This window comes from Oryx dammah, unplaced genomic scaffold, assembly GCF_014754425.2.
Source record: "Oryx dammah isolate SB20612 unplaced genomic scaffold, SCBI_Odam_1.1 HiC_scaffold_20, whole genome shotgun sequence".
Classification (NCBI taxonomy): Eukaryota; Metazoa; Chordata; class Mammalia; order Artiodactyla; family Bovidae; genus Oryx; species Oryx dammah.
Window position 1 is genome coordinate 6,004,056 of NW_024070204.1, and position 23,615 is coordinate 6,027,670.

Below are 23,615 nucleotides of genomic sequence, written 5' to 3' on the forward strand. Positions count from 1 at the left end.
GCTCGGCGGGCGCCCCGCGAGCCGCCCCGATGTGGCAGGAGGCGATGCGGCGGCGCCGCTACCTGCGGGACCGCGCCGAGGCGGCGGCGGGCGGCGGAGACGGGCTGCAGCGGTCCCGGGACTGGCTCTACGAGTCCTACTCCCGCATGAGCCAGCAGCACCCGCTCATCGTCTTCCTGCTGCTCATCGTCATGGGCGCCTGCCTCGCCCTGCTCGCCGTCTTCTTCGCGCTCCGCCTGGTGAGTGTCCTCCCCGCGCGCCCCCCGGACCCCGGGAGGCGAGGGACGGACCCGGCCCGGGCGCCTCCAGCCCCGAGGGCTGCCCCTCGGCCCGGGCGGCTCTCGGCCCGCCCGCGGCCGGCCCGGCTCTAGCGAGCCCTGCGGGCAGGAGAAAAGTTTTCCTTGGGAGGTCCTGCCCCAAAATAAAAGTTGTCGGGGTGTGTGGACCAGGTGGACCGCCGCGGCGTCCGTTCTTCATCTCTGCGCGCCCGCCGGCAAACTCGCTGCGCTTTCCGCGCGGCATCCGCTCCAGCGGGTCTCCATCCGAATCAGCACCGCGCCTCTCTTGGCGAGGCCGCTGCCCGGTTCCCGAGCTGGCATTTTAGTTTGGATCGGACGTCATTTAAGTCTGTAGAAATCCTGCCTCGGGAAAGTGGTGAACGACGAGGCAAAAAAAAGACAAGTATTTGTTATCCATCTTTGCCTTTAAATCTGGCAGGTTTAGTCCCACAGGCAGAGAGGTGGGGGTGTTGACCTGTTGTGAGCCTGCATCCTTTGAGTGTCTAAGTCACAAGCATTGGTGGACTGTCACCTTCCTATTTCTAGGGGGTCATTTATCGTGCCTGCTGTTTGGTACAGGTTACTCAACTGGGTTTCATCGCTAGGACCTCAGTGCAACTCTACAGCTGATGTCAGTTTTGCCAATTTGTATTTTTCAAGCAGGAGCCTTTGGCTCACTCCCTTAAGCAGTGAGAGGAAATCTGTAGATGGCGGTAAACTTCTTGTTACTGATCTTTGTGTTGGTGTGGTTCAAACTTTTGCACCGCCTGTGATGTGTCTGTGCAGCTCGGGTGCCAACCATTGATTAATCAGTGAGATATTTTTGGTCAGTGGTTGATCTGGGGACGTCTGGGAGGAATGCTGTCTTTTTAGCACAGAATATAAACACGCACCTATATTTCTGTACGTGGAGCAAAGGCGTGGGTGTGTGCCTTTATTTTACCACTGCGTGCAAAATCGCTGTCCTTGGTTTTTGGCAATTTATTCCTCATATCCTGAGCCAGATGGTGCTCAGATATTATGCATGGGAAAACTTGTTATCGTCATGGGTTCTTTAAAAGATGAAGTTTGCCTTCTCCCCACAATTGTCAAAGGTGTTGTCTTCTCATGGAATTCAACAAGATAAGGGAAAAAAAAAATTAGAAAGCAGAAGATCACGGATGCCACCGATCATAACTGGGTCTTATATTATGCAACACAGAACAGAGAGCACCTTCATTCTGCATTCTGGTTGTGAGTTCAGGGCAGTCTTCACAATCTTCTTGCCAGCCTGCACTGCTTCCTGGAATGGCATCTTTTTTTCTCTTCTCATCACTTTTTAGGGCCAAGGAGGACTTGAGGAGAGACTTCTGCTCCGTCTCCTTGGCAAGCAGAGTCTCTGAAGGCATCTCCTGTTCATTACCATTCCTGCAGGGGAGAAAACACGTCGCTCTTCCTCTGCAAATCTGTTCTGCCAGGACATTGCTGCTTGTGATTCCAGCGAATCTGTAATTCAAAGCGTTCTGGCTGGTTCTCTTCTAAATGGAAGAGGAGGAGCAGGTGATGGCCTATTTATAGCGCCATTAATATATTTAAAGACAAGTGTGAAGTTCATGCCTCCCTGACACACACCACTTTGCTATGATACGGATCTCTAACTTCTTAAACCTTGATGTAGCTTGAACGCATCGCCGCGCCCTGAGAGATTCAGTGCAGTCAGCTGGAAGCTCCCTTCTCTAATCTGCCTTTGATCTTTGGTTTCTCTACTCACTTCCTTTAGGGTTTCCAGGTGGCACTAGTGGTAAGGAACCCTGCCAGTGTAGGAGACGTAAGAGACGTGTGTTCAGTCCCTGGGTGGGGAAGAGCCCCTGGAGGAGGAAAGGCAACCCACTCCCATATGCTTGCCTGGGAAATCCCACGGACAGAGGAGCCTGGCAGGGTGCCGTCCACAGGGTTGCAGAGAGCTGGACACGGCTGAAATGACGTAGCATGCACTTAATGCACCCAGTTGCTTTACATTCTGTTTCATGGGGAACAAATGTTGGAATGGCATCTTTTTGAAAAGTTTGCTCAGGCATCTTTATTTTTCTTGGTAAATCGATCATTCCCACAGTCTAGGCATTCAGCAAAATCACTTTAAGCAGAAAGCAAGCACTTCCCTTGGCGTGGCTGTAGCCCAGGGGGAGGTCCAGAGATGATGGATCCTGTTCTCTGCTCTGCCTAAACCATGCTCGGTCATGTCTGCTCTTTGTAAACCCCTCTAGGTGATGAGCTGTGCAGAAATGTTCCACAGTCAGGAAGGATAATGGGGTCTGGTGGAAAGGTGACCTTCAAGCAGGAGCTGGGGCTGCTGGGCTGGGTGGGAATTGGGAAACACCAGGGAGGAATGGATCCTGTCCTCTGAAACTTGACCTTCAGAAGGACTGGATTGATTCTGACGTTTGGACAACTCGTTTCTATTTTGCTTTTAGAAATAACGTAAATAGCAGTTTCACTTTGCAAAACCATATTCTCTATCCCTGCCGTTCAAGGTCAGGAGCTTTGGAAGGCAGTACAGCAGTAACATAGGCCTATGCACACAGAGGGTGGGGTGAGTTCATTTCTCAGAATGACCAGAGTGTGGCTTCCCAGAGATCTACCTCGGGAGACAGAAATAGCTGCTTGGGGTAGGCCCAGGTTTCCACCTTTACTAGAATTGCTAGGCTCTGATGTAATTCAGGAGCTCAGCAGATCTATTTTTGCTGCCTGTAATCTTGGACAGATTCCTTCTTTCCTATGAATCTGCCTGATTTTGATTTCCATTAGACTTCCACCAGTTCTTGTAGTAGGAAATGTCTGGCAACTTACTTAATGCACATCCATGGTCTCCTGGAACATTTGGATCACAAAATGATCCTAACATCATCTGAATACATGGTGATTTCTTTGCAATATGTAATTGGTTTTGCGTGAAGTGACTGGAAATACATCTTTTAAAAAAAGTAAGCTTTGTCTTGACTTTGTATTCCCCTTTGTTGTTGCAGTTCAGTCGCTTCGTTGTGTCCAACTCTTGGCTTCCCTGTCCTTCATATCTCCCAGAGTTTGCTCAAACCCATGTCCATTGAGTCGCTGATGCCATCCAACCATCTCATCCTCTCACCTCCTGCCCTCAATCTTTCCCAGCATCAGAGTCTTTTCCAATGAGTCGGCTCTTGGCATCAGGTGGCCAAAGGATTGGAGCTTCAGCCCCCTAATTGTCTTCCTGTAATTAACATTATTCACAAACCTCTCTCACTTAATTTCAATCTATGGTCAACCCATGCTTTTGCATCATTGATCATGAAGTTAAAGTAATCTGCAAAGTATTTTTATTATACTGTAAAAGGAAATTCTGAATTGAAACTTTACCATCTCACTTAACTGCTTTTTTTTTTTACATAAAAAGCTGTTAAATAGGTTTAACCTCATATTTGTTAAGAAATATCAAGACATGAAACCAGTAGCACATATGATACCATGACTTGAATTTTAATATCTTATTTAATAATATGAAAAATACTTTCTTTTTGCTTATGGTGAAAGTTTTTGATGACAGTATGGGCATGCTGAACAAAATTAAATTGCCCCCTGGCATCAGAGACCCTGGAACTAATGAGACCAAACTTTTAAGTTCTAAGTCTTATGAGGTAATTTCATTGTCCAGGACTGGTTCTTATTACTAAATGCATGACAAACTCATCTCAGAATTAAATCCTCTCTCATTTATTATGTCCCAGAGCAGCCAACTTTTCTCAAAATTTGCCTGTCATAGTTAGGAAAGGTTGACATATTTTTTTAGTTTGTCAAATACCAGCTAGCTCCGGCCAGATTTGTTTTGGCTAAAATTTATGATTGGGGTGGTCAGTATTTCAACTGGAAAAATTTCATTCCTATATTTTTAAAATAGTCAGATACTGCAAACAGTTCAGTTCAGTCGCTCAGTCGTGTCTGACTCTTTGCGACCCCATGAATAGCAGCACGCCAGGCCTCCCTGTTCACCACCATCTCCCGGAGTTCACTCAGGCTCATGTCCATCGAGTCCGTGATGCCATCCAGCCATCTCATCCTTGGTTGTCCCTTTGTCCTAGTGCCCCCAATCCCTCCCAGCATCAGAGTCTTTTCCAATGAGTCAGCTCTTCGCATGAGGTGGCCAAAGTACTGGAGGTTTCAGCTTCAGCATCATTCCCTCCAAAGAAATCCCAGGGTTGATCTCCTTTAGAATGGACTGCCCGGATCTCGTTGCAGTCCAAGGGACTCAAGAGTCTTCTCCAACACCACAGTTCAAAAGCATCAATTCTTCGGCGCTCAGCCTTCTTCACAGTCCAACTCTCACATCCATACATGACCACAGGAAAAACCATAGCCTTGACTAGACGGACCTTAGTCGGCAAAGTAATGTCCCTGCTTTTGAATATGCTATCTAGGTTGGTCATGACTTTTCTTCCAAGGAGTAAGCTTCTTTTAATTTCATGGCTGCAGTCACCATCTGTGGTGATTTTGGAGCCCCCCAAAATGAAGTCTGATACTGTTTCCACTGTTTCCCCATCTATTTCCCATGAAGTAATGGGACTGGATGCCATGATCTTCGTTTTCTGAATGTTGAGCTTTAAGCCAACTTTTTCACTCTCCTCTTTCACTTTCATCAAGAGGCTTTTTAGTTCCTCTTCACTTTCTGCCATAAGGGTGGTGTTATCTGCATATCTGAGGTTATTGATATTTCTCCCGGCAATCTTGATTCCAGCTTGTGTTTCTTCCAGTCCAGCGTTTCTCATGATGTACTCTGCATATAAGTTAAATAAGCAGGGTGACAATATACAGCCTTAACGTACTCCTTTTCCTTTTGGAACCAGTCTGTTGTTCCATGTCCAGTTCTAACTGTTGCTTCCTGACCTGCATACAGATTTCTCAAGAGGCAGGTCAGGTGGTCTGGTATTCCCATCTCTCTCAGAATTTTCCACACTTTATTGTGATCCACACAGTCAAAGGCTTTGGCATAGTCAATAAAGCAGAAATAGATGTTTTTTCTGGAACTCTCTTGCTTTTTCCATGATCCAGCGGATGTTGGCAATTTGATCTCTGGTTCCTCTGCCTTTTCTAAAACCAGCTTGAACATCAGGGAGTTCACGGTTCATGTATTGCTGAAGTCTGGCTTGGAGAATTTTGAACATTACCTTACTAGCATGTGAGATGAGTGCAATTGTGCGGTAGTTTGAGCATTCTTTGGCATTGCCTTTGTTTGGGATTGGAATGAAAACTGACCTTTTCCCGTCCTGTGGCCACTGCTGAGTTTTCCAAATTTGCTGGCATATTGAGTGCAGCACTTTCACAGCATCATCTTTCCGGATTTGAAATAGCTCCACTGGAATTCCATCACCTCCACTAGCTTTGTTTGTAGTGATGCTTTCTAAGGCCCACTTGACTTCACATTCCAGGATGTATGGCTCTAGATGAGTGATCACATCATCATGAGTATCTGGGTCGTGAAGATCTTTTTTGTACAGTTCTTCCGTGTATTCTTGCCACCTCTTCTTAATATCTTCTGCTTCTGTTAGGTCCAGACCATTTCTGTCCTTTATCGAGCCCATCTTTGCATGAAATGTTCCCTTGGTATCTCTAATTTTCTTGAAGAGATCTCTAGTCTTTCCCATTCTGTTGTTTTCCTCTATTTCTTTGCATTGATCGCTGAAGAAGGCTTTCTTATCTCTTCTTGCTATTCTTTGGAACTCTGCATTCAGATGCTTATATCTTTCCTTTTCTCCTTTGCTTTTTGCCTCTCTCCTTTTCACAACTATCTGTAAGGCCTCCCCAGACAGCCATTTTGCTTTTTTGCATTTCTTTTCCATGGGGATGGTCTTAATCCCTGTCTCCTGTACAATGTCATGAACCTCATTCCACAGTTCATCAGGCACTCTATCTATCAGATCTAGGCCCTTAAATCTATTTCTCACTTCCACTGTATAATCATAAGGGATTTGATTTAGGTCATACCTGAGTGGTCTAGTGGTTTTCCCTACTTTCTTCAATTTGAGTCTGAATTTGGCAATAAGGAGTTCATGATCTGAGCCACAGTCATCTCCTGGTCTTGTTTTTGTTGACTGTAGAGAGCTTCTCCATCTTTGGCTGCAGAGAATATAATCAATCTGATTTCGGTGTTGACCATCTGGTAGAGTCTTCTCTTGTGTTGTTGGAAGAGGGTGTTTGCTATGACCAGTGCATTTTCTTGGCAAAACTCTATTAGTCTTTGCCCTGCTTCATTCCGCATTCCAAGGCCAAATTTGCCTGTTACTCCAGGTGTTTCTTGACTTCCTACTTTAGCATTCCAGTCCCCTATAATGAAAAGGACATCTTTTTTGGGTGTTAGTTCTAAAATGTCTTGTAGGTCTTCTTAAAACCGTTCAACTTCAGCTTCTTCAGCATTACTGGTTGGGGCATAGACTTGGATAACTGTGATATTGAATGGTTTACCTTGGAGACAAACAGAGATCACTCTGTCATTTTTTAGATTGCATCCAAGTACTGCATTTTGGACTCTTTTGTTGACCATGACGGCTACTCCATTTCTTCTGAGAGATTCCTGCCTGCAGTAGTAGATATGATGGTCATCTGAGTTAAATTCACCCATTCCAGTCCATTTTAGTTCGCTGATTCCTAGAATGTCGACGTTCACCCTTGCCATCTCTTGTTTGACCACTTCCAATTTGCCTTGATTCATGGACCTGACATTCCAGGTTCCTATGCAATATTGCTCTTTACAGCATCGGGTCTTGCTTCTATCACCAGTCACATCCACAGCTGGGTATTGTTTTTGTTTTGGCTCCATCCCTTCATTCTTTCTGGAGTTACTTCTCCACTGATCTCCAGTAGCATATTGGGCACCTAATGACCTGGGGAGTTCCTCTTTCAGTATCCTATCATTTTGCCTTTTCATGCTGTTCATGGGGTTCTCAAGGCAAGAATACTGAAGTGGCTTGCCATTCCCTTCTCCAGTGGACCAGGTTCTGTCAGGCCTCTCCACCATGACCCGCCCATCTTGGGTTGCCCCGCAGGCATGGCTTGGTTTCATTGAGTTAGACAAGGCTGTGGTCCTAGTGTGATTAGATTGACTAGTTCTCTGTGAGTATGATTTCAGGGTGTCTGCCCTCTGATGCCCTCTTGCAACACCTACCATCTTACTTGTGTTTCTCTTACCTTGAGTGTGGGGTATCTCTTCACGGCTGCTCCAGCAAAGCACAGCCGCTGCTCCTTACCTTGGACGAGGGGTATCTCCTTACTGCCACTGTTCCTGACCTTCAACGTGGGATAGCTCCTCTAGATATTGCAATAAAGCTGATTTTTTTGGTCTATTTTTTAGTAATGAAATCAAATAAGCTTTTATTAAAGATGTAATGCCTATGATTTTTCAGACTCTGATCTACCTTCTTGCTTTTACTGTGACTGAGTGTGCCAGCTCTTTCCAACGATGACCACAAGCACTTTATGACATGTCAGTTTTCCCAGCATCAGGTGTTTTTTCTCAGGGCGGATATATCAGAGTGTTTCTTTTCTCTGTACATGGAGAAAGAACCTTAATTTTTCCAAAGCAAATAAATGAAACCAGTCATTGTAAAGGGAAATAGCTTTATGATTGCAGGGACTATTTTAGCACCCCCAGTGGGTGGAAGAACCAAGAATCTTTTGACAAGAAAGTCAGTCTTTCACCCCTTTCTTGGGGAGTGGAAGGCTGAAGAAGGCAGATGAACATGTCTGACATCTCCTCTGAGGAGTAGGAAGTTCTCAGCATACTTTCGCCAGCCTAAGCATTCTGGGGCTGGGGGTGGGGGGTGGCGAGGGAAAAGTGCATGCTCTCAGGAATTGGAGTGGAGGAAGCTAAAGGTACATCTTTCTGTGAATTTCTCTATCCATGCAGGAGACTTACTTGGCAGGTATTTGTAATCACAACCAGTAATTCAATAAGTCATTTTAATTATAACTTTGCTGTGGTATAAACAAAAGACTACGAAAAACTGTCATTTTCTGCGGAAGCGTTGGTTGCCGTTTACAGGCCCAGCAGGAAAAGGCTTGCAAGCATCCTTTGGATATTCAGGTGAGTGCTGTGCGGCTTGAGTGCTCAGTCCATCCATCAGGTCTGACTCTGTGACCCCTTGGACGGCAGCCCGCCAGGCTCCTGTGTCCCTGGGATTCTCCAGGCAAGAATACTGGAGTGGGCTGCCATTTCCTGCTTCAGGGTACTCTGGTTCTGCCTGTAACTCAGTGTTGGCATCAGCACCATCCACTGGACCGTCCGCTCATTCTTCCTTTGGTGATGTTGATGGAGTGTCCGCTGGGACCAGCACTGGCGTGGGCATCCCCCCAGGTGGTATTCCATCCTGAAGCGGCTCATCTTTGACCCGCTGCCACTGGCCTCTCTGCTCTGGGTGGTCGGTCAGCCTGGGCTCCATCTGCAGCTGGTCCTCTCTAGCTTTGCTCTGTATCCTCCAGTGTGTCCAATGCGTCCCCTCACCTGGAAGCCTCCTCCTCCCTAGGCCATGTGTCCAAGTTCAAGCTCTCCTCACGCTTCAGCAGTCTGTCCTGTGCTGGGCATTCCTATCTGTATTGGATGCCTGCAAAGCTCATCCATCCTTGTTGTTGTGGTTCAGCTGCTCAGTCATGTCAGTCCGACTCTTTGTGACCTCATGGACTGCAGAATGACAGGCTCCACTGTCCTCCACTATCTCTTGGACTTTGCTTAAATCCAAGAGTTGGTGATGCCATCCAACCATCTCATCCTCTGTCACCCCCTTCTCCTCTTGCTCTCAATCTTTCCCAGCATCAGGGTCTTTTCCAGTGAGTCAGCTCTTCGCATCAGGGGGCCAAATGATTGGAGCTTCAGCTTCAGCATTAGTCCTTCCAATGAATATTCAGGGTTGATTTCCTTTAAGATTGACTGGATTCATCTCCTTGAGCTCATTTATTACATGAAATAATTTTCCCTCTCAACGACTGTTGTCTGACCTGCAGAATACTTTGTTGAGTTCATCTTGCTCCTCAACTAATTGTTGATTCTTTCAGGGAAGAAACTTAGCACCCCCAATATTTAATGCAGCACTAACCAGATGGAAGGTGTGTAATTAACATGTACAGTTTAGGTGATAGATATGTTTTCCTTAGCAGCTGTCATTCCCATCATGTGGCCTCTTGTTAAGAACATAAAACTGTCACTAGACCTGGATCTGGTCTCAGTGTTGCCACTTAGTGTTCCTGAAAAATTGATTTGTCTGCTGTGGACTGAAATGAATAACACAACCAGGCTCAGGGAGTTCGTTTGGGAACTGAGTTAAATGGACCCTGTGGACATTTAGCACAGAGCCGGGCACCCATCTTACCTACAACAGATGTGGTCATTTTTGTTATTATATTGGCAGCCCCCAGGGTTCTCCTTGGTAGGGTCTCCCATAGATGTATTTCAGGCTGACAACTAAATGAATACTAGAATTTTAAAATCAAGGTATAAAAAATGGGATGTTTTTCTATTTACATGATAAATATGAATATAGCTTTGAATTATTTTATAAAAAATAATCAAGAATCATAGATAGTTTAATTAAAGTAATATTTTGACACATTACCAGTCTCTAGCACTAAAATTCTGCCAAATTGACACTTGAATTGACGTTCATATTTTTTAATTTTGTTAGCTTTGGATCATGTTATATAAGTGAACAAGAGTGATAAGATAATATTTACCAGGGCTTCCTTGGTAGCTCAGCTGGTAAAGAATCTGCCTGCAATGCAGTAGACCCTGGTTCGATTCCTGGGTTGGGAAGATCTGCTGGAGAAGGGGTAGGCTACACACTCCAGTATTCTTGGGCTTCCCTTGTGGCTCAGCTGGTAAAGAATTCACCTTCAATGCGGGAGACCTGGGTTTGATTGCTAAGTTGGGAAGATCCCCTCGAGAAGGGAAAGGCCACCCACTCCAGTATTCTGGCCTAGAGAATTCCATGGACTATATAGTCCATGGGGTTGCAAAGAGTCAGACATGACTGAATGACTTTCACTTATGCTCCCTGGCGTCAAACTGTCAATGGGAAATTAACACACATCTGGCAGTTTTGGTTTGCAGCCTCCCAGTGTGTTCGGAAGGAGAGAAAAGGGTTGTTGAATCAGCTCATGTGTTTGATCCATTTGGCCTAGTTAAGACTTCAATAATGTTGCTTCAGTGCCCTCTTTGTATAAGGATCCAGTAAAACCACAGACCACCTGACCGGCCTCTTGAGAAACCTATGTGCAGGTCAGGAAGCAACAGTTAGAACTGGACATGGAACAACAGACTGGTTCCAAATAGGAAAAGGAGTACGTCAAGGCTGTATATTGTCACCCTGCTTATTTAACTTCCATGCAGAGTACACCAGGAGAAACGCTGAGCTGGAAGAAGCACAAGCTGGAATCAAGATTGCTGGGAGAAATATCAATAACCTCAGATATGCAGATAACACCACCCTTATGGCAGAAAGTGAAGAGGAACTAAAAAGCCTCTTGATGAAAGTGAAAGAGGAGAGTGAAAAGTTGGCTTAAAGCTCAACATTCAGAAAATGAAAATCATGGCATCTGGTCCCATCACTTCATGGGAAATAGATGGGGAAACAGTGGAAACAGTGTCAGACTTTATTTTGGGGGGCTCCAAAATCACTGCAGATGGTGACTTCAGCCATGAAATTAAAAGACACTTACTCCTTGGAAGGAAAGTTATGACCAACCTAGATAGCATATTCAAAAGCAGGGACATTACTTTGCCAACAAAGGTCCGTCTAGTCAAGGTTATGGTTTTTCCTGTGGTCATGTATGGATGTGAGAGTTGGACTGTGAAGAAAGCTGAGCGCTGAAGAATCGATGCTTTTGAACTGTGGTGTTGGAGAAGCCTCTTGAGAGTCCCCTGGACTGCAAGGAGGTCCAACCAGTCCATTCTGAAGGAGATCAGCCCTGGGATTTCTTTGGAAGGAGTGATGCTAAAGCTGAAACTCCAGTACTTTGGCCACCTCATGCGAAGAGTTGACTCATTGGAAAAGACTCTGATGCTGGGAGGGATTGGGGACAGGAGGAGGAGGGAACGACAGAGGATGAGATGCCTGGATGGCATCACCGACTTGATGGACGTGCGTCTGAGTGAACTCCAGGAGTTGGTGATGGACAGGGAGGCCTGGCGTGCTGCAGTTCATGGGGTTGCAAAGAGTCGGACACAACTGAGCAATTGAACTGAACTGAAAAACCACAAGGATGGGAGCCCAGAGAGATTTGCAGTTTGGAGGTTCATATTACAAATCATCATGTCACTTGGGCTTACGCTTCCATCCCCAGGTGCCAGCTTCAAGAGAGAGTGATGGGCAGAGTAGAGAACCCCAGCCTAAAAATCCCCATGAGCAGCTTTGCCCGCCAGCTTTCTGATTCTGCCCAGGGCCCTGGAACAACAGTGCCAGGACAGAGGGCATGAGACTACAGACCTGGGTTGCTCCTGTATGGCCGTTAAGGATGCAGAAGTGCAGCTGTATCTCAAGAGTTGAACCAAATCCTTTTAAAAACCTGGTGCTTGAAATGGAAAATTGCAGTTATTAATGCAATTTAAATCTACTGAGTGAATAATTTATTGCATTGGAAACATACACATATAAAGTACCATAGCTGCTTCTTAGAACTTGAAATTCTTGAGAGGATTTCTCAAGATGATGACTATTGTCAGAGAGGAACTTATGAATAAGTCCAGTGTCTAGGGTTTCCACCTTCCAGAAGGTTCCTGCTGGAGACAGTGGTAGACCAGGCAGGGCTCTAGTGATGAGAGCCCTGACAGAGTTTAAGAATGAGAATGTCTCCCCATTTCTACCAGTGTCCTTTACTATCCCTCAGACATAATGATCTTGGGATAGCATGGCCAGGACAAGTGTAATATCACAGGTGCAGGCTTCCATTCCTATGGGCTTACTGCAAAGATTGAATTATTGCCTGTGTATTTTAACGTACTGTATTACCTTTTTAGCTATATAAAAAAGGGGAAATAATTACGATTTCAAGCTACTAGTGATCTGTGGATATTATGAAAGAATGCAAGTTTTAGACTGGTGCATCAGTAGAACAAAAGCCATGTGATGTTAAAAATAAGGAGGATAGGAGATTAGATGAATAAAAATGAAAGAGGTAATGAAGAAATGTTAGCATAGTTCAGACATACGGTTGATCTAACACCTATTCTTTCCCAGTTGTTGACTTGCAGTTAATTCAAACCTATAACACCCATGTTCTTCAGAATTGGACATTAGGTGCACAGAATGGGATTTATCATTTGACTAATTTAATTAAACTTTAATTATTGAGCTCCATTTTCACTGATATGTTTGTTTACACTAAAACTAAGCACCCATGTCCCCAGTCCAAACTAGAATACCCCAGCAATGTCTATCAGTCTGTATGCTTCACCTCTCATTTCCCTACCAGCCCTCAGAAGTGGACTTCATCTGCACTTTTTGTCATTTCTTTCTGTTCATTTTATCCACTTTGTCATACATGCCTATATATGGTGTTTGTGCGGTATAAGGTAGTGATCAAGATCCATTTACATGCTTTTTTCTTGTGGAGAATTGATTTTTACATATCCATGTTAGTTACTTCTTTCACCATATCTGTTATAAATCAAAATTCCATGTACAAGTGGTTTGTTATGGGTTATCTTTTCTGCTCCATTACTTAAGTTTTTTCTTTTTTAAATACACATGCACAGAGTATAATTAATAAAGCTTTATACTAAGTATTTATATTGGGCAAGGGAAATAACATTCAACTTTTTGAAAAGCTTTTTGGTTATTCTTGACTTTTTCTTCTTCCATACAAACTTTACCATTAACTTATTTTAACCTCAATATAAAAAAACTCAAGTAGGATCTTGTTAGTGTTATATTTAATCTGTTGATTCATTGCTGGGAATTCATACTTTGTGATATTAAATTTTTCTATCCATGAACATGGGCTATCTCTCCATTCATTTATGTGGTTCAGTAATGTTTTATAGTTTTCCATAAGTTGTTCTTACTTATTGATACCAAAGGATATTGTGTATTTTATTGCATACTGTAAATTGTATTTTAAAAATTATGAAATTGGGAATTTCTATTCTTTTGTTATGACCAACCTAGATAACATATTGAAAAGCAGAGACATTACTTTGCCAACAAAGGTCCATCTAGTCAAGGCTGTGGTTTTCCCAGTGATCATGTATGGATGTGAGAGTTGGACTGTGAAGAAAGCTGAGTGGTGAAGAATTGATGCTTTTGAAATGTGGTGTTGGAGAAGACTCCTGAGAGTCCCTTGGACTGCAAGGAGATCCCACCAGTCCATTCTAAAGGAGATCAGTCCTGGGTGTTCATTGGAAGGACTGATGCTGAAGCTGAAACTCCAATACTTGGCCACCTCATGCGAAGAGTTGACTCATTGGAAAAGACCCTGATGCTGGGAAAGATTGGGGGCAGGACGAGAAGGGGACGACAGAGGATGAGATGCCTGGATAGCATCACCAACTCGATGGACATGAGTTTCAGTAAACTCCGGGAGTTGCTGATGGACAGGGAAGCCTGGTGTGCTTCAATTCATGGAGTTGCAAAGAGCCAGACACAACTGAGTGACTGAACTGAACTGAACTGATTCTTTTGTTGATGCTGTAAAAGAATATAATTTAATTTTGGATATTATTTTATATCTATACAACTTATAATATCCTTTTTGTTACTAGTAACTGAAATACAGATACTTTCAGGTTCTCTACATAGACAATCATATCATCTGCAAATCAGTTCAGTTCAGTTGCTCAGTCGTGTCTGATTCTTTGCAACCCATGGATTGCAGCATGCCAGGCCTCCCTGTCCATCACCAACCCCTGGAGTTTGCTCAGACTCATGTCCATTGAGTTGGTGATGTCACCCAACCAACTCATCCTCTGTCACCCTCTTCTCCTCCTGCCTTCAGTATTTCCCAGCATTAGGTTTTTTTTCCAGTGAGTCAGTTCTTTGCATTAGGTGGCCAAAGTATTGGAGCTTCAGCTTCAGCATCAGTCCTTCTGATGAACACCCAGGACTGATCTCCTTCAGGATTGACCTCCTTGCAGTCCAGGGGACTCTCAAGAGTCTTCTCCAACACTACAGTTCAAAAGCATCAATTCTTCAGCACTCAGCTTTCTCTATGGTCCAACTTTCACATCCATACATGACTACTGGTAAAAACCATAGCTTTGACCAGACAGACCTTTGTCAGCAGAGTAATGTCTCTGTTTTTAATATGCTGTCTAGGTTTGACATAGCTTTTCTTCCAGGGAGCAAGCATCTTTTAATTTCATGGCTGCAGTCACCTCTGCAGTGATTTTGGAGCCCAAGAAAATACAGTCTGTTACTGTTTCTATTGTTCCCTATAATGGAAACATTCTATTGTTTCCATATTTGCCATGATGTGATGGGACTGGATGTCATGATCTTAGTTTTGGAATGTTTTTAGTTTATCTGCAAGTACTGAGAGTTTTATTTTATTTTGTCCAATACATTTCTTTTTTCATTTCTTTTTCTTTGTATTATTGTGTTGGCCTGAAACTAATGTGCTATTGACAAAACTGGTGATTATGGGTGCCCTTGCCTTTTTTTCTGGTTTTAAATAGAATTCCTTAATAGTTTATTCATTTAAGATGATGCTGGTTATAGATTTTTATAGATATCCTTTGACATTCCTTTTGGTTAATTTATAGAAAAAGTTTAAATATGATTGTTTCAGTTCAGTTCAGTCGCTCAGTTGTGTCCGACTCTTTGCGACCCCATGAACTGCAGCACAGCGGGCCTCTTTGTCCATCACCAACTCCCGGAGTTCACTCAAACTCACGTCCATCGAGTCGGTGATGCCATCCAGCCATCTCATCCTCGGTCGTCCCCTTCTCCTCCTGCCCCCATCCCTCCCAGCATCAGAGTCTTTTCCAATGAGTCAACTCTTCGCATGAGGTGACCAAAGTACTGAAGTTTCAGCTTTAGCATCATTCCTTCCAAAGAACACCCAGGGCTGATCTCCTTCAGAATGGACTGGTTGGATCTCCTTGCAGTCCAAGGGACTCTCAAGAGTCTTCTCCAACACCACAGTTCAATAGCATAAATCCTTTGGCGCTCAGCTTTCTTCACAGTCCAACTCTCACATCCATACATGACCACTGGAAAAACCATAGCCTTGACTAGACAGACCTTAGTTGGCAAAGTAATGTCTCTGCTTTTGAATATGCTATCTAGGTTGGTCATAACTTTTCTTCCAAGGAGTAAGCGTCTTTTAATTTCATGGCTGCAATCACCATCTGCAGTGATTTTGGAGCCCCCCAAAATAAAGTCTGACACTGTTTCTACTGTTTCCCCATCTATTTCCCATGAAGTGATGGGACCAGATGCCATGATTTTCATTTTCTGATTGTTGAGCTTTAAGCCAACTTCTCACTCTCCTCTTTCACTTTCATCAAGAGGCTTTTTAGTTCCTCTTCACTTTCTGCCATAAGGGTGGTGTTATCTGCATATCTGAGGTTATTGATATTTCTCCCGGCAATCTTGATTCCAGCTTGTGCTTCTTCCAGTTCAGCGTTTCTCCTGGTGTACTCTGCATATAAGTTAAATAAGCAGGATGACAGTATACAGCCTTGACGTACTCCTTTTCCCATTTGGAACCAGTCTGTTGTTCCAGCAGAGGAACCAGAGTTCAAATTGCCAACATCCACTGGATCATTGATAAACAAGAGAGTTCCAGAAAAAACATGTATTTCTGCTTTAGTGACTATGCCCAAGCCTTTGACTGTATGGGTCACAATAAAGTGTGGAAAATTCTGAAATAGATGGGAATACCAGACCACCTGACCTGCCTCATAAGAAACCTATATGTAGGTCAGGAAGCAACAGTGAGAACTGGACATGGAACAACAGACTGGTTTTAAGTATGATTGTTTAGTTTTACCAAACTGAGATAATCAGAAGATTTTTTGATGTGTTTTAAAGTCAGTGTAATTATAATTTTCTATTATTGAGAATTTTTTATATTCATGATAAAAATACAGTTTTTATGATATATCTTATAAAATGTTGGATGTGAAGTGCTAACATTTTAAGGTTTTTGCTGACATAGTCTTTGGTAAAATGAATTTGGAATATTTCTTTATCAGATTGGCATTTTTCTTTTTTATAAGTTTTTCTGGTCTTAAAAGTCAGGGAGTATGCCTTTATTTTTAGTTTCCTAAAAGTTTTCATTATGTTAGAAAGAGTTGAAAGAATTTACTTAGAAAACCACATGGGTTTGTTGCTTTCTTTGGAGAGAGATTTTAAAATTTTTGCTTTAGCATCTTTGATAATAATAGGATTATAGTATTTCTAACTTTATTTCTTGAGTCAGTTTCAATAAGCCTTTTCTAAGACGCTTTGCATCTCATCCCAATTCTCAAGTTTGATGGTAATATTTGATAATACTTAGATGCTTTCTTTTTTTTAACTTAATCTTACTAGATGTCTGTTTTGTGTTACCTTTTAAAAAAAAAATTCTTTTTTGATACACTGTGTTGCATTTTTGCTTTCTGTCTTCATTACCTCTGTGTCAATCAAAACATATTAGATTACGATATGCTATGGAAACAAACAACTCCAGAGTATTAGTAGCTTAACACAACAAAGGTTTATATTTTGTTTGAGCTGCACAGTAAATGTGAGTCAGCCGAGGAATTCTCTCACATGACTTACTCAGAGATTTAGAATGAAGGAAGCTGCATCCCACAGCATCCTTCCTTCCTTGATTGCTGTGTTGTTGTTGTATAGTTGCTAAGTTGTGTCTGACCTGTGACCCCATGCAGCACGCTAGGCTTTTCTGTCCTTCACTGTCTCTCGGAGATGCTCAAACTCATGTCCTGTGAGTTGGTGCCATCCAACCATCTCATCCTCTGTCGTCCCTTCTCCTGCCTTCAATCTTTTCCAGCCTCAGGGTCTTTTCTAGTGAGTCGGCTCTTCGCATCAGGTGGCCAGAATATTAGAGCTTCAGCTTCAGTATCTGTCCTTCCACTGAATATAATACACTAGGGAAGAAAAAAGTACTTCTCTCTGGCAATTGACATCATCTGCATGGAAGTGCCCCATCACTTTCATTTTTCATTGACCAGACTTCAGTATTCTAGTTATCTGTTGCTGCATAAAACCCCCCATGTGGTTTAGTGATTGAAAACATTCACATATTTTACTTTCCTCCTGAATCAGCAGTTTGCAATGGTAGCTCAGCTTCCCTGTGGCTTCCCACACCAGAGGCGGGCTTCTTGCAGCATGTCCTGGCCAGTGTGGGGCAGGAGGGGGGCTCTGCTCACCTGGGCTGGGCTGTAGGAGTCCTCTTCACGACGAATGCTTCTTTAATCGTTACACCATGGAAAGAAAGTGCCAGCAGCCTCACAATGGCTTTTACATGCCTCTGCCTGGGAGAGAAACACTTCACTTTTATTCTTTTTTTTTTTTCTGCTCAAAATGGCTGCTTGGAACATCAAAAGAGGTTAGAAGGTGAATCCAGAAGGAACCCAGAAGAAAGACATAGGACATATTTTGGAAAGTCCCTGACCACCACATTTTCTTTCTATTTGGGTGGCCCCAAAGTTTCTTTGGGTTTCTCCATTGTGGAAACACGTGAACAAGTGTTCGGGCCAGCTCAGTGCTCGCTGTGGGCTTCCGCTGCTCTCTTCCAGATTTCTGCAGTGGGATCTCCAGTTCATCAGTTTTCAGCCTCCTTTCTTTGCATGAACCTTGGCAGCAGGGAGCCTTGAATCGGCGGAGGATCCCTGTGCAGTCGGGGCTTGTGGGGGTCTCCAAAAGCAGAGCTTGCACACTCATCAGGGGAGCCCCATCAGGACGGTCTCTAGTGGGGACCCTGGTCCGGCTGAGCTCGTTGGAGTTCTGCACGTGGAGCACAGAGCTGGGCCGGCTGGGCCCCTCCGGGCTCCTCCCCGCGTGTCTCAGCCGCATCTGATCCTGCACATCGCCCTTCCTGGGGCGGCTTGGCGTCTGCCTCCCAAATCTTGGGCAGGCCTCTCAGAGGCCTGCTCTCACTCAGGAGCATTCCGGGAAGAGATTCTGGTGAGGACTTGCTCCATGTCCCCCTCCCAGTTCTGCCACAAATTCTTCTTCTGTGCAACTCTAAGAGAGAGCTGTGGAGGGAAAGGGGGTCTAAGAATGGCAACTCCCAGTAAGGCCAAGCCGACAGCAGGGTGATTGAGTCCAGCCTGTAAGATGACCAGTTTCCCTCTGAGCACCACTTTTACTGCACAATACAGGTTTGCTCATGGGAAGACTTTTGGAGACCCTGGTTTGATTCCTGGGTCAGGAAGATTCTCGGGGAGAAGGGACAGGCTGCCCACTCCAGTCTTCCTGGGCTTCCGCGGTCCTCAGTTGGTAAAAGAATCTGCCTGCAGTGTGGGAGACCTGGGTTTGATCTCTGGGTTGGGAAGATCCCCTGGAGGAGGGAATGGGAACCCACTTTAGCATCTTGGCCTCAAGAATCCCATGGACAGAGGAGCCTGGCGGGCTACATCCATGGGCTCACAAACAGTCAGACATGACTGAATCACTGATACTATTGATAAAATTAAATGTGGAGGAGGTAGACAGAAGAGAGAGAGGAGAGATGGTGTGCAGGAGGGAGGAGGACAGATTCGGGGCGGGGCGGGGGGGGCACCTGAGGGGCTGCAGTCCACGGGGTTGCAAAGAGTCCGACATGACTGAGCAACTGAACAGCGACAACAGAAACGTATTTTATTATAGAGTGTCCTTTGCCATCTAAAAGGAAAACAGCACTGTTTAACAAAAAGAATGAAAAATACACGTGGAAAATATACATAATTTGTTGCTCCATGGAAAAGCCTCCAAGAAACAAGGCCGTTGTTATATGATAAAGAGAAGCAATGGGTGTTTAATAGGCCTGGCAGTTTGACTCCCTCCCAAATTAAATGCATTGAACAGAGAAAGATGAAACATTCCTGGAGAGTGATGGGAGCCCATTATCATGACAGTAGGTAATGGGCCGCTTGCGGTCTTCCTTTTAAAGGCGTGTTAACACATTTAGTTTGCATTGTATGGCGACTTTTAAAAAATCTTTTTAAAGCCGAGTCTTAAAGGCATTTCTGTACATTTTATTTAGTTTGTGTACCGTGGTACATTTTTTATTTCCATGAAGGGAGGAGGGGTTGGGCTGTATAAACATATTTAATTTAGATCGACAGTGTTTTCACTGTTTTCGTTCACTTTATTTTCAGTTGCTCTTATTTGTTTTATACACTGAATTTTGAAAACTCAGCTATTTCATAAAAGAGTAGCCACGGGTGAGCTGCTGCGGCTTCGTTCTTCCTGTCCACTGGGGCTGGAATAAGAGGGGAGAGGGTGTGTAATTCAAGGTCTGAGGGCGTTCCGCTGTTTCATTTACTTATTCTCCTTAAGAAAAACGCATGATCCAAATGCAAGGCTAGGAAAGAATGTGGTTTATAAGCTTATACATTTTTAATGAATACGCTACTGTTTTTTTTTTTCCCCCCCTTTGGGCCGCCCCCCCCCACCCCGCCTTTACAAAAGATTCTATTAAGACTTGTTTGGAGTTAAGGTTCAAAAGGCAAATGCAGAATAAATTGACGGCTGTTCTCTTTCTGGAAGAGCCCGGATTCTTCAGAGGGCTCAGGTTTTCAGTGGTCAGGGGCCACTGGCCTTGTGAGCAGAGACTGACTGTCTGAAGCCACGGGCCATCTGGGAACGGGCCTCCCTGCCCGGGTTGGGGACAGGACTTCAAAGCTCGAGGGAGTCCTCCTCGGGTGGGGGGGGTGACCCAGGCAGTGCCATGCATCCGGTAAGCAGGGACACCGGACGCCCTCGGGTCCCTTTAGGATGGAGAGGCCTTTGTCTGCCCTTCTTCTCTAAATGTACATTCACAGTCCTAGTTGACGCTGGGTGAGCATGGAGGTGTATGTAACCTTTGAGACTAGAAGCTTGGGTCTTTTGTTGTTCTGATTTTGAAGGAAATAAACCATTTCTGTGGGGCCCTAAAAATATTAGGGGACCAATGTCCACTGTGCCTAGTGGAGAGGTCGCCCTGCAGCCCAGACTAGTGGGCTGTCTGGGATCAAGACCCTGATGGTAAAAAAAAAAAAAAAAAGAGAGAGAGATGCCAATATTTAAACCCCAAACCCATATCAAATCTTATTATATAATGTTCCTGGCTCATCAAGGCATTGGGTCTTTCCCTTGTTCACGGTTGGATCTTTGAGCAGAGAAATGCAGGGAAAGTGGCTATGGGCTGTGTCCTTGCCCTCCTCTTCCCGTAAGGACACAGGTCACAGCTTCTCTGTGCCTTTAGCTACTGATTTTCAGTTGAGGGGCTTCCCTGCTGTCTCAGACGGTAAAGAATCCACCTGCAGTGCAGGAGACCTGAGTTCGATCCCTGAGTCGGGAAGATGCCCCAGAGAAGGAAATGTCAACCCACTCTGGTATTCTTGCCTGGAGATTTCCTGGGACAGAGGAGCCAGCGGGCTACAGTCTGTGGGATCGCAAAGACTCAGACATGACTGAGTAACTCACACTGTTCACTTGATAGTCACGCAGGTTTTCACACCACTTTCTTCCTTTCTGGATAACCGAAGCCGATACAGTCAACAGTTGTTGCTTTCCTGCGGGGTTAATGAAATGATGGAAAATCCACAGCAGGAAGGCAGCTGTCCTGCTTCTCCACTGGTTGGCTTTCTGTTCGCAGCTCAGTTAACTTCATTTGGGGAAGTTTAAAGTAAAATCACGTTTTCATGGCTCCGTGTGTGCAGCAACCACGACCTTGAATGAGACATCCTCAGAAGACAGGCTGCTGTGTCCCTGTGTGCCCTGGTCCGTGGATCAGGGCACGGACTGGGGAGCACTGAGGTGTGGGTGGATCCCGGACAAGCTTTTGTAATGATTGGAACCTGTGTCTGAAGGTCAGAGTACAAGAAGGCACTTAATCATGGACAGAAATAGTAAGGGAGGGAGGTGGTGAGAACATCCCATTGGGCCCTTCTGTCTTCTGGCTGTTCTGGAAACATTCTCTCGGCCACTGGGGAACTGCCTACACCTGGACTCAGGCATCGTTTATGCACACAGGGCACAGGGCTCTGTGGTGATGGCAACGCAGGCCATCCCCTGGGTGAAGCCCCGTTCTCTCCCAGTCAGCCCCACAACCCTGGTGCCTCCTTCCCATTCAGAGGCCTGCATTTTCTCACCTGTGCAGGCAACTGTGCCTACAGTCATACGGCTGGTGTAAGAATAAAAGACCTTGATGTACCTGAGTGCTTAGGAGAAAAATATCCATGTTAGAGTTGATGCTTTCGAACTGTGGTGCTGGAGAGGATTCTTGAGAGTCCCTTGGACAGCAAGGAGATCAAACCAGTCCATCCTAAAGGCGATCAACCCTGAATATTCATTGGAAAGACTGGGACTGAAGCTCCAATACTTTGGCCATTTGATGCGAAGAGCCGACTCATTGGAAAAGACCCTGATGCTGGGAAAGATTGAGGACAGGAGGAGAAGGGGGCGATAGAGGATGAGATGGTGGGATGGCATCATCAACTCAAAGAATATGAATTTTAGCAAAGGAGATGGTGAAGGACAGGGAAGCCTGGTGTGCTGCGGCGCATGGGGTCATAGTCAGACACAGTTGAGCAACTCAGCAGCAGCTGACGTGAGTACTTGCTGTGATTGTTGTTGCTCTTGCCTTTTTCACAGTTGTTACTCAACACGTGTAACTGTGAGAGAGGAAAGGGAAGAGAAGGCGCCGAAGGTGGTCCAGGCCCCCCTGCTCTTTCTTGGGTGTCAGCCTGGGCCTGCCACCTGGTGTGCCTCATCTGCCTTCCTGCCCGCCTCCCTGTGGTCAGTGGCCTGATATCTGAAGGAGGTGGCGGGGCATCTCCAGGGTGAAGTTAGAGATGCTCGTGGCCCAGAGTGAACCCTGTACCCACCAGAAAAGGTGAGGGCTTCCCCAGACTCTGGTATTTGAAAGACCTACGCCATATGTCCCAGCTTGTACTGTAACTTTTGAGTTTTGTTTTGTTTTGTTCTTATTTTTGGCAGAGCTGAGTCTTGGTTGCCACGCGGGCTTTTTCTCAGTTGCAGCGAGCGGGGGCCACTCTCTGGTGGCAGTGCTTGGGCTTCTCATCGCGGTGGCCTCTCTCCTTGTGGAGCGTGGGCTCTGGGGCCCGTGGGCTGCAGCAGTTGCAGCTCCCAGGCTCTAGAGCGCAGCCTCAGTAGTGGTGGTGCTCGGGCTTCGTTGCTCCATGGCATGTGGGATCTTCCCAAATCAGAGATCAAACCCATGTCTCCTACATGGGCGGGCAGATTCTTGACCATTGAGCCACCAGGGAAGCCCTCTACTGTAAGCGTTAATATTCTGAAACTTCAGTGGAAGTTCTTAGGGCCCTGACTATAGGGATTGTTTTGCTTGAAACTCCTTTGAGTATTTCATCACCTAAATGTATTAGCTGAAGATTAAAGCTTTTACACTGTGTTCCATCCCATGGCATGTGCTGTTCAGAGCAAGTTTCCAGCAGAATATTTGGAGAAGCTAAAGCCTAAATCCAGGCTTGGATAATCAGAGGAAACGCTAGGGCCATTGCACGGTGTGGAATTGTAATAGTGTGCATTTGAAGGGTTATGTGGCTAGATAGAGATGAATAGAAAATGACTATTAGTGTGCAAATGTAGAGTTTTAAAAAATGCATTAGTAACAGGCTGATAATGTCCATTTTCCTTTTGCTGCCAGAGCCCAAGAAAGGCGGAAAAGGAAGCTAGCTAAATGGCACAGTCTTCTAAATATTTCCCACTCTCTCATCTTCTATTTTTAGTACTTTCTGACCCTTTTCTATTAGCCTTGATCTTGTTAAAACATTAATTGCAATGCATTAAAAGAAAAGCTTCTAGCTTTAGAATCCAAGATAATATTTAGTTCTTTTTTAAATAAACCATTTCAAAACCATTTGCAGGCCTTAACTTCCTATGATTAGAGCATATCTGATTGTCTGAAGTTGTTTGCCTTATTTTATCCTTACATTCTGTGTTCTCGCATTTACTTTTGAATGAAATCCATTTCTTCACTTACCAGGGAAAATTTGCATTAGATGGCATGGCTGTTTTGTGTAGTTTAAATATCCAGTCCTGGATCATGTGTGCTCATTCACTCAGCCGTGTCTGACTCTGCAATCCCATGAACTACAGCCCGCCAGGCTCCTCTGTCCATGGGATTTCCCAGGCAAGAATACTGGAGTGGGTTGCCATCCTCCAGGGGATCGTCCCAACC

At 44.8% G+C, this 23,615-nt stretch overlaps 1 protein-coding gene across 1 annotated transcript in view; it reads left to right on the plus strand.

The window, feature by feature from the left end:
* Window positions 1-29: 29 nt before the first annotated feature.
* Window positions 30-23,615, plus strand: part of ADCY2 (adenylate cyclase 2) — a 474,101-nt gene continuing 450,515 nt past the window's right edge. The window contains exon 1 of the mRNA XM_040262372.1: window positions 30-239. Within this exon, the coding sequence (XP_040118306.1) occupies window positions 30-239 (210 nt within the window). The remainder of the gene's footprint in view (window positions 240-23,615) is intronic.